At 40.8% G+C, this 11,674-nt stretch overlaps 1 protein-coding gene across 1 annotated transcript in view; it reads left to right on the top strand.

The window, feature by feature from the left end:
- Positions 1–1,386: 1,386 nt before the first annotated feature.
- The window catches only part of LOC119420145 (ubiquitin-associated and SH3 domain-containing protein B), a 38,029-nt gene continuing 27,741 nt past the window's right edge, over positions 1,387–11,674 (top strand). Inside the window, exon 1 of the mRNA XM_037687524.1 lies at positions 1,387–1,514. Within this exon, the coding sequence (XP_037543452.1) occupies positions 1,387–1,514 (128 nt within the window). The remainder of the gene's footprint in view (positions 1,515–11,674) is intronic.

Raw genomic sequence — 11,674 nt, 5'->3', positions numbered from 1 at the left:
TTTAGCCCTTCTGTTGTATATATCTGAAATATTCATATTCGCACAATAAACAGAAAAATTAGAAAGGAGTAAAAAAAAAAATGGTTTAGCAACTACAATTTACTCCTCTATATGGTTGTTACACTGGTTTTCTTAAAAAATAAATTACGGTAAATTTTGGCCATTTTAAAATTAAATTGTGCAGCATGTGGTGGAAATTTCAAAATAAAATACAAAAATATAGAAACGAATTAGACAAAAGGCTTTTTCTGCAGAACTAGAGTGAATGCTGAGATTTACTGAAGCTAAAAGAAGCAGCGGACGATTGCTGAAAGAAACAAACGGCTGGCTTAAAGCCAAACATATCTAAAGGCTGGCTGAAAGTATCCAGAAACAAAACCGAAGCATCTAAAGAACTGTTTTTGTACAAATTGGAGAGAATTAAGTGTATATGGGCAAAGTATTTGCAAATAAATCAAAATATTTTTAAAAGAATAAAAATGACAAAACCAGAAGAACTGAAAGTTTTTATGAATGGTTAAAATAACACAAAGCCGTTGCCGTGCAATAAACAGAGGAAAAAATGAAAATGGTGTAAATGCTCGCATAGAAGACTTAAGTAAAAGTGTATAACGGATCACACATGCAGCCTTCTGCAGAATAGCATCACTGGGTTGCTGTGACAACTGATGATGGCGGGCAGTTTCCTGTTCCGGCAGTGCGCATGCGCGGAGTACCGACAGGAAGTGTGACCAACATTTTCCACCTAGGGACTTCTCATCTCTTAGCCTCAAATAGCCTGAAAACTTCACCGCCCTCGTGCTACAACGACACGTCTCACTGGAAAAAGCGCGTGTTACAGTTTCACTCCGAGTCGGTGTAAAAGTCGGAACAGTTTTTTTTTTTTTTTTTTCCGTCGTCCCACACAAAATGCTGTACTGTCCCTTTAACTGAAGGGGTCGCGCGCGCATCTGTGAGCTGCAGCCCTTTAAAAGCTAACCCTCCGCTACTCTCCTGGTCCATTCATAAATAAGACGAGAGGAGACGCACGTCGAGTTTTTTTTTTTTTTTGTAATTTTTTAAATTTTTTTCTCGCTCCGCGAACGCGCGGGAAGCCAAGAATGTCCACTTCCGTCGAGGACACGACTCAGGGAGCGGGAGGGACGTCTCATGGCTGAACCCCCCGCTGATGGTTGTCACTTCGCGCCGTCAGGAGGCAGCTCTGACCCAGAAACATGCTCGTTTTCTCGCAGGGGTTGGCGACATTTACGTGCTTCCGTCCATAACGAGTCACCCTGGTGGGAATAGCCGTTTCACTTCCGTGCTCCCTCCCCACTGGTGTATCTGCTGTTAAATGATCGCGCATCACAGGAGCTGTGGACCTGACGCACCGAGGGCCAGTGAGTTATGGCCGCCAAGGACGACCTGTACGCCAAAGTGGCACCGCGGAGGCAGCGCCAGAACCGGCCGAGCACCATCAAACATGGCTCCACTCTGGACGTACTTCTGTCCATGGGCTTCCCCAGGACCAGGGCGTGAGTGCACAGCTGTCCCAACACGCACGCACGCGCACACACACACTGCTATAACTAGGCTAAATCCGAACAACAAACCCTATATTTAGTCTCCTGGTCCAAAGTTTCCTCCTGGTGGCAGCATCAGCAGCTAAACTGGAGCATCTGTGGGTCTTTTTAAATGACCCCCCCCCCCCCCCCCTTTAATCTGGATTGTGTTCATTGCACAGCTGGATTGTTTGTGACTTCCTGATTTTTGTTTCCTAGTTTATTATTCTAGTGTTATTTCCTCATTGGCATAACAAAGCTATAATAGTTTTACTGCATTGTTAATACTACCTTCCTGGTGCAGAATATCAAGGTTTAATATTTAATAAAGTGTTGCATAACACGCTGTAGGCACATGCAGTGCATCATAACGACACATTTAAGCTCTACCTTGTGCACGTAGTCATTTTTTTTCAATGAAAGCCTGTTCTCTTGGGCTGTTCCTGGCTCTCAGTACTTCTTTTCATTCATTCTTGAGCGATGAAGATTCCTGGAAAGCCCCGTTAATAGTCTGGGAGTTATCACAAAATCCACATTCATGGTTTCAGAAGAATTGTTTAGGAGAGGTGGAGAATTGTGGTTCTTAACTTTTTAGCTTAGGTATTTAAAGGATAGCTCAGATCTTCTGAAGCGGGAGTTCTGTGGGCCGTTTATGAACAAGTAATATCTTACCTGTTGTGAATAGTCCTTTCAATTATCCCATTTTTCAGGAATGGAGTTCAATTTGGACCTTGGGTGAGACAGAGTCCAGTAGATGGCTTATATTTCAAAAATTTTTGATAACTTTGTTTTATAAACCTTTTCACTGATGAAAAATTAACACTTTAAGTTGGATATTAAATCCTGGTTGCTGCAGAACTTCCTTAACCAGGACAAAACCGAGGCGCTCAGCATTGATCTAATGTTGAATTATTATGGATTAAAGCCAAGAGGCAGGAAGTCGAGGTCAGATTTTAATTGTAAGCCAGTAACAAAAACAGCTTTTTATCATTTAGAAAATATTTTCAGGGTGAGGTCATTTCTGGGCAACACTCAGACGATTCATCTTTTTAAATCCAGCAGGCTGGATGACAAGAGCCCAATAAAGCCGCTCCAGTTGGTCCAGATATCAGCAGTGAGAGTTCACAGGAAGACCAGAGGGAGAGCTCCCGTTAGTTCTGTTCTAAAGTCCTTAACGTTTATTCTAGGATTGATTTTAAATAGATTTTATTGGTTAAGGCCGAGCACCAGACTGCGTTAGACGGATGGATCTGGTTGATGAACCAGGACGATTCTCTGGTTCCTCTCTTTCTTTATAACTGTTCTACCAAGCACAACAAGAACCTTTGGAGGTTCTGCTTTTAGTAGCTGCGCACCGACCCGATGGAGGATCTGAGAGGAGTCCAACATGTGGTCACTTTTTAACCAAGGCCAAAAACCTGTCTGTTCAGTTGGACTTTCACATGGGCTTGATTTATTCTGTGGGTGGGCAACATCTTTTTCCAAAGGGCCACATCAAGACGTATAAAGCAATCAACGGGCCGCATAGAGAACTGGAAAATAAATTTTCTTTGACAATCTAGAAGACCTTTTTCTTATTGTATCATAGTTAGCATGCTTTAAAAAAAAACATGCCTTTCCAACATCCTTTAGGAATAAGACTTATTCTGTAAAATGACTCTTGTGATGTTATACACGCTAGCTTAACATGTTATACGTGTTAGTAGGCCTGTCACGATAACAAATTTTGCTGGACGATTAATTGTCTCAGAAATTATTGCGATAAAACGATAATATTGTTTGGAGACCGTTTTTAACTAATTTAATGATAATGACATAATAATACAAGTACATCCTCTCAAAGATAAATAAACTTTAATTTCATAAGAACACAACACCGGAACTGGAAAATAAACAAAAACGACGAAAAACGAAAATAAAATGGACTCTCAGTCTCCGTCAACAAAAAAAATGCACTTGAATAAAAACTGAATACAACAAAATGGAAATAAAAACTACATTCAACCAAAACGGTATGGATTATGAAGTCTGTAAACTAATTTGCTCTTCAAAAAAATAAAAATAAATTCTATATAGAGAAGACGGGCAAAACTGACAGTTTGATAAACAAAAACTAACAAAAGCGCACTGCATTTAAATAAGAGCAGATGCCTCAACAGTCCACGAGCAGATCTGTAGCTACTGTAGTCTGGCAGATTCTGAGCAAGAAACACCAACATGTTGACAACAAAGTCCATGCTCAATAATCCAGGTATACAGTCCAACATTTTTCAATCGGGTCATCTGGACGGTTTCTTTTTTTTGTGCTGAAACGTTTCGCCTTCGATCCAGAAGGCTTCATCAGTCAAGGAAACGCACAGCACAAAACTGATTCTTCCCCCAACAGCTTACTCCAAAGTGGAACAAACCAGTTATGTTGGTGCTAAGATGGTGTCTTTGTCACGCCCCCTCCTCCATTGCCGGCTCTCTTCCTTGTTGACAGTCGTGTCAAACTGGTTGAAAAATGTTGGATTGTATACCTGGATTATTGAGCATGGACTTTGTTGTTTTCAACAGGGGGGCTTGATGGAGATCGCCCAAGGGTTGCTTTTGGCCCTCGGGCCTTAAGTTGCTCACGTCTGTTCTATAGGATACCTTTACTTTCCTCGCTGTAAAGCTTTTTGAATTGCACTGGACTCGTATGAAAGGTGAACAGAAATAAAACTCGTTGATTGATTATTATGGGGTGGGGAGTTTTAGGCGCCTCACAGTTTAATTGAATTATGACTAGGTGGGCTGTGATAGGATTATACAATTATTATTATTTTGCATACATAAATGCATTTATAGTTTTATGCCTAACAAAGATTGCACAATTGCTTATGTTAAAAAATATATATTTTGACCAACACTTAGCGTAGATGCTAACCTACCATTGAAAACGCCATAGTGAAGCTAATGCGATTAGCATTGTGTTTATCGCTGAGGTTTTATACATGATTAAAATATTTCAAAAAGTCATTATTACTGTCAGTGATGTCATGATAACTTAGATTATTATAAGGGTACAGTTTAAAACAATGTAAAATAACAAGCTATAGTAACTCTCCCCGACCAAACGGCTCCACGCAGCGTCACGGACAGTCTGAACGCTTCTTTTACTTTTGTACATTTTTCAGCACCTAACTGTTCCTCGGTTTTTGCTATTTCAACAATCCTTTTATCAAAACTTGCAGCTCGTTCAGGACGTTCCTGCTGGGGCTTTGACTGGTATTTGTTCAATTTTTGCCTTTTTGAAGTTTTTAGCTTTGTCGGCCATGTTTTTCTCATTGAATCCTTCAGCCCCTTTGAGCTGTTTTTAACTGCTCATTTCAGCTTTGCTTCTGATTCAGCTTTTTAAAGCTTTTTTTATATATTAATTTCAGCTATTTTCTTTCTGCTCCCGTCAGCTTCTGTCTGCTACATTCAGCCGTTGTTTCTTTTCTAGCTCATTTTTAGGTATTTTTCAGCTAATTTGAGCCTGTAATCTGCTTTTTTTCTTCTACTTTCCAACTTTTGCGCTTCTTTCTGCTAATTTCAGCTTTATTTATTTTATTTTATTTTTATCTGTCCGCTACTACCTGGATGATCGAGCATGCATCAGGACACTCTCTCAGCTGCTTTATTTATTTATTGCAAATTTAATATTTTTTCTGCTCTTTTCAAAATTTTTTTTTTTTTTTTTTTGGCTTATTTTAGACTTTTTTTTTTTTTTTGTAATCTTTTCAGCCTCTCTCTGACTGTTTCAGCTTAATCTGCCCATTTTGGAGCAAATTCAGCTTTTCCAGCACATTTCTGCTGCTTTGTTTTTATTTTCTGCCCTTCAGCAAACGTCAGCTGTTTGAATTCGATTCACATCAACTGTTCAGAGATGAACCTTTTTCAGCCTGGTAGCTGCAGCAGTACGTGTTCACACTGCACAAAGAAAACAAGAAGAAACCGTCCAGATGACCTGACTTAACTTTGTTGGATTTTTTTTACCTGGATTATTGAGCATGAACTTTGATATTCACACTGCACATAGTTACTTTTACTTTCTGTGGGGGTTAGTCTAGTGATGACAGTCAGACTGATGGCAAAACAAAACTACTGATCAGGTGCAATAATAACCCTGCACTACCTAACTTCACGTCATGTGACATGATTTACTTTCCGTACAGTAGATGGAAACTACTTTTTTCTTATTTAATTGTATTTGGTGTTTTCGTGGTTTTGACTGACTGAGAGCTCTGCACAAGAATTTCCATGTGCCTGGATTGTTGGTCTGTGCACAAATGGCAAATAAAGAACTTTGAACTATTAGCATGCTCAAATAGCAACAAAAGCAGCTAGCTGTAGCACCTTCCAGTGCTGGAGTAACGATGCAAAGCAAAACGGATCATGATTTATAAAATTATGCTTACACGACGGCTGCAAAACCTTTTGTGATTGAATTTTTTTTTAAGACTGCAACAGCAATCAGTCATGTTTGGTCTCGACCTCGCGTGGGCTAGCTGTTAGCTTGTGAACCTGGTCAGAATTGGATTCTATTTCTGTTCCTAAAGTTATCTGCAACAGGTCAGATATTAACTGCTCATACCTTTTTTTTTAAACGGATCCCCACTTCAATGGTTCTGATTTGTCTCACACCTCAGAATTGGTTTTAAAGAACAAACCTTAACTTGTTGTTTTTACACATTAACTCTCCCCGCTAAACAACAACACTGTTTTTTACCAGAACATTTTAGTTCTACGGTCAGCGCCAGTATTCATACAGTTTCCATATTTGAACAATCGGTGTCGAACTGTAAGCTCGGCGCAGTTTTGCTGTAGTTGCCGGCCTGTCGTCTTTAAAATCACACAAGGTATAATCAGAACGTCTCCTCACTGTTTGCTCCGTCACCAACTCCCACATGAAATATTAAACCAACTGTTTAAACACACAAAGACCTTTTTTGTTCGTTGCCTAAAATGTCTCCTATCATGTATATGTATTAAACCCCCCTGAAGTTCGTATAATAGACTTCTTTACTTTAAGCCTGCCTTCTGTAAAACAAAGAATAAAGAATAGATGAAGGCTAATACTCTTCTTTTTCCAGACTGATGCTTTTTAAATTTATCTTTTTAAAAAAAGTGTTGAAGGCCATCCAGGCTTTGATCATTTATGATTTAGCTTCCTAACTTACAGGAGTGACTGAGATTGATTTTTAACATTAACAGGTGGAAAAAGTTTGGTCCAAGTAAAACTGGGACCAAGAGGGATAACTCCAGGTGTAATGTTTGGGATGGAAGCGGATGGGCTTTAATTTCCCAAAAATAAAATGTCAAACTGAAATGATCCAAGTTACCGTTACTCTGTTCAGTTGCCATTATCTCCACAGCCTCACCGTGAAAACACAAACTGTCTCGGCAGAACTTTTCAGGGTTTGTTATGAAAGCCCCTCTTGGATGCAGGCGAGAGAGAGAATTAAGGAACAAAAAGGAAATCGGTCATCCATCACTGCGTCGGGGAACAAAGTCTTCATTGTGTTCGAGCGTTTGTTTCTTTTTAGGCTTTAGGGAACATGAAGTATGAACACGCTCACACAGAAAGAGAGAAATGGTCCCTCTCTTGTTCTAAATTCATTATTTATTTATTGTTTCTGCTGACTCATCCAGGAAGTGAGCCGCCTGATCAGATAACAGCTGGATGCTCGTTGGGCTCCGTGTCTGCGATGAGGGCGTGAAATGCAAAGTGATCTGGATGAGCGTCGTCAGGCCTGAAGCTGTAGATGTGGTTCTCCAAAACGTGCAGCATATCTGTATAATGCAGGGAACCATCGCTGGCCATCCCAAGGCCGACTTTTAAAGATTTAAAATGTTTGGTTTTTTTTTAGAAATTTTTTAATTTCTTCTAGAATTTTTTTTTTTCTTTTCTAGAATTGTAGAAATTCTAGAATCTCGCTTCTCGGGGTGTCTGCACGTTGGAGCAGCTCTGTTTTGGAAACTTTAATTCCTCTTCTTCTGGATGTAAATCACATTTTTTGGATGATTGTTTCCTCTGGTGTCGGATGCTGTGCAGTTGGAAGGATTTTACTGAAATTCTTTTACTTTTGGACATTTGTTATGATGCGTAACCATGGCAACAAGGTGGTTTTTACAACCGGGAGCTGCTGATTGATCAAAGCTCAAATAATAGCTCAACTACAGCCCCAAATTTCAAATGAGATGAAAAGGAGGCATAGTAGATGCATTCCCGTCTACCTGCTGGCTGTGCTCAAGTGCCTGACTGCTGAGATGCTGGAACTGGCAGGAAACGTGGCTCGTGACAGCAGAAGGACCAGGATCGTCCCCCGGCACCTGCAGCCGGCTGTCCACAGAGATGAGGAGCTCGACAGGCTGCTGCGAGGAGTAACCATCGCTCTGGGAGGAGTTCTGCCCGACATTAGGAGATCCTGCAGCCCGGGGGGAACCGAGAGGCCAGCTGAGTCTGTGTGGATGGATCGGATAACCTCTGCAGCCATTTTCTTCAGATTCATTGTGGGATGGACGGACCTTTACAAGAGATCCTTGCTGCCTGCAGCCATCAGCATCTATAACATCTCTTAATGAAACGAGGATAACGAGTTACATTTCATTTCCTTTTGGGATTAATAAAGTATATTTGAATTTGAATTGAATTAATAATTTCTTATTGTATAATACCGGTAACTATTTTACAGCATAATGCTGCTTATTTCTTGAAATGAAATGAAATCAGTGAAAACAATTGAATAGTTTCCATAAATCCCTTCCTCTTAAATGGTTTAATTTAAACTAAATGTTGTCCTTAAATACCCTAATCCCTTGTCTTTTCTGCTGCAAATGAAGCACAGTAAAATATTTGCTTCACACACGTTTTATCCTCCCAGCTGCAAGGTCAAGAATCAAGGTCAGCATTAAAACCAGCTTGTCCCACCTATAACTTTTGATCTTCTCAAAACAATTTAAAATATAACTTCTGTAACTGCACATATGCATCATCACCAGACTAAGTGTTGTATATGCGTTTCATCATGCCAGCTTCAAGGTCAAAAATCAAGGTGACATTTACAAATCGTTTTTCTTATCCGAGCCAAAACTTCTGATCTGCTCAAGAGAGTTTAACAAAACTTCACACTCATTTATACCACCACTCATCTAAGGTCAAGGTCATAAATCCAGGTCAAAGTTTATACAAGTTCTTTTTTTCTTACTACTATAGATCGCTGTACAATATTTTTTCAGTGGGCGTAAGCTTTGTCCTTTTTCTGTAAACGGAACCATCAGAACCTGTGGACGGTGCAGGACTGGTTTTTAAAACCTGCGCGTGTGTGCAGTTTTAAAACGTCTCTTTCATCCAAAAATAACCTACAGGAAGTAAACATCCAGAACCTATAAATCACCCTGAGGACTCTCTCTTTGGTGGATGGTTGAATACAAGGTAGCATTTGAAAGAACTGAAAATCTGAAATAAGACCCAACCCAATAAATAAATAAATAAACAGACAAGGATGCAGAAGTTGTGAGAAACGCCAAAAAAACCCCGTCTGCTGCGTTTGGTCACGCCAGCCGTGCATGAAGTGTTAACTTTCACTGGATTTAAACGTAACAAATATATGAATGTGCTGCAGGATATCAACATTGGTTTGCATGTTTGTTTCCTTTAGCTGCAGTCAGAAATAAATGTGGCAAACACGAAGCAGAAAGTATAGACCATGTGTAACGATGGCTGCACCGATAAACTTCACCGAAACGGCTTAAAAGATTTGTTTCCAGCCTGTAGGACACCGACGAGACCTCGACCCGCCGCGGACAGGCCAAGTCCTGTGGGAGAAACTCAGATTTATATCGTGAATAAAATTTACTCTCATCCACGGAAGTCTATTCATTTTAGAAACTGGAGGATTGTCTGATGGAATGGAGGGAAAACGGGTACCGGTTATAATCACACCACTTTATTTGACCGGTAATAGATGATTACTGTATGTTTTATTTGGCATTTAAATGCTTATTTAACTTGTATTTTCATAATTGGAGCAAAAGAACAACCTAACGAGCAGCTAGTCATGTAAATATGTCATCTTTAATCTAAAAATGTAGCTTGTATGTTAATAAATCTGATGTTTTGCCATCACAGTGAATTCAGAAGTTGTCTCGAGCTTGCGTCGTGTTTTCCCACACGTAGCACAATTGAAGACATCAAAGCCCCTGTGGTTAGCGAGCTGTAACGCATCTTGCTGAGATGAGATTATAAACGCTAAGCTCATAAGATTTTTTTTTTTTTTTCCGCCTTCGAAGCCTTTTGTGTGTTCGAGAGGAAGTCTGTGTGTAAGCCGACGGCGGTGCGTTGTTCCCCCTGCCTGTATTGTGCTCGTAGCCCCTTCCTTTGCCCAGAACGCTGCCTTTGTATGACACACAAAACGACGTCGCAACGAGCTGTTGTAATTTGTGCGATGCTTCAACACAACGCCAACCAACTTTGGCGTTCATGCGACACGTTCGGCTGTATTGCAAGCAGCAAGAACACATTCAGCTTGTGTTCAAGACAGCCAAGAGGAAGTTGGCTATTTCCGGAAGTGGCTTGCGTCCTTTTGCAGAGCTTTCTGTGGAAGTGGTAGCTTAGGTGAAGCTTGAGTAGATTCATGTGTCACTTGCAGTTTAATCAAATGATGGTTTATATCGTTGCTAATTTACTAAATCATTTTACTTGTTGGACAAAACCTAAACCTATGGTCTTGATTTACCAAAGGATTTTTACACCTGAAGATGGGTAAAATAGATTTTGCATGTGCATGTAACTCCCAAAACCCAACAAAACAGAGATGTGCGCCTCAAACTGCGTCGCCAACCAAACGGTACCTTTTTGCGTTGGCTCAATTTGCCCAAATGAGGATTTATGCATCAGTTTAGAGGAGAACCGACCCGTGTTCATGTAAATATCTGTCAAGGTTAAAAGTGTTTAGTCATTAAAGATTAGCACTTTTAGGAGGAACTGTTTATCGTCTCCTGAAAGCTGGTAGTAGCTGTGTCTCAGGTGGAGAAACTGATCCAGAGCAATCTGCTGCACAGTTTCCTTCACAAAGGTGGGTCAGCAAAGGTGTAATGAATTCTCTTGTATCATGATGATTGTCTGACAATGTTGCATCTACGGGCTCTTTGTTACAATACAAAACCTCACATCTAACAGATTGGGGGTAGAGCTGTCATGTCTAACCTGGACCCGAATCCCTGCCCGATCCAAATTTGGTCTGGGCCAGGTTGGTGTTGGGCTTTTGATTGCGTCAGGGGATGCGTGCGACTGGTGATCCAATTATATGGCAACATGGCTTGCCATACAATCGCCAGCTGCACGCAGCCATTTGACCGCGAGCTGACGGGCCTTGAAAGAGCTACAATAAAGTTCAGTTAAGCTTCAGATGGGACTGTACTGCCAGGAAGCGATCCATCGCCCAAATGGACGTTCAGCCGCTGCACTCAGCGCACGTGCGCGGCCGACGACCCAAACAGGTGAGATCCCAAAGCAGACATGTCAGAGCAGGGTCCGTGTCTGAATAATGCAGAATACAGGCAGAAGCAGGGATTTAATGCGCTTTGACGGCCAGTTAAGAACTATATAAGCAGTCAAAGATAATTAAAAATGTCAGGTTTTTTTTTTTCGGGTTCGGATCTGTAATTACTGTTAACTTGTCGAGTGGGGTTCGGAACTGATGGCTACGGGCTGGAGCTGGGTCGGGTCAGATTTTTTTGGGCCTGAATGCAACTCTTTTGGGTTAACAGAACCCATAATAATTACACGTACACAAACCTGTCCTTGAGTGTTGCAGTTGGGGAGCTGAGGGTGAAATAGTTCCTGACCCCTTGGTCCATGCTAGAAACCAGTAAGGCATTATTTTTTTAAGTGAAACCTGGAGGTGGTCAAGAAACTCAAACTATCACTGACTGGTCTATAGATGCCGTTCTGAAAGCAAATTTCTGATTTAGTGAAATGTTCACACAGTTTTAGAACGTGCTTGGACCTAGAGCTCATCGTGAGTACGCTTTTTTCTTCCTCACTTTTGCGCCCAACATGTTTGTGTTTTAAAGGTTTTATTTAGACTGTGCAGCGAGGTCAGCTGCATTCTGACACAAAAAGAGAG

Source organism: Nematolebias whitei, chromosome 14, assembly GCF_014905685.2.
Source record: "Nematolebias whitei isolate Nwh7 chromosome 14, NemWhi1, whole genome shotgun sequence".
In the NCBI taxonomy this organism is placed as follows: domain Eukaryota; kingdom Metazoa; phylum Chordata; class Actinopteri; order Cyprinodontiformes; family Rivulidae; genus Nematolebias; species Nematolebias whitei.
Note: the sequence above shows the minus strand (reverse complement) of the source record. Positions and strands in the feature narration are given on the sequence as shown.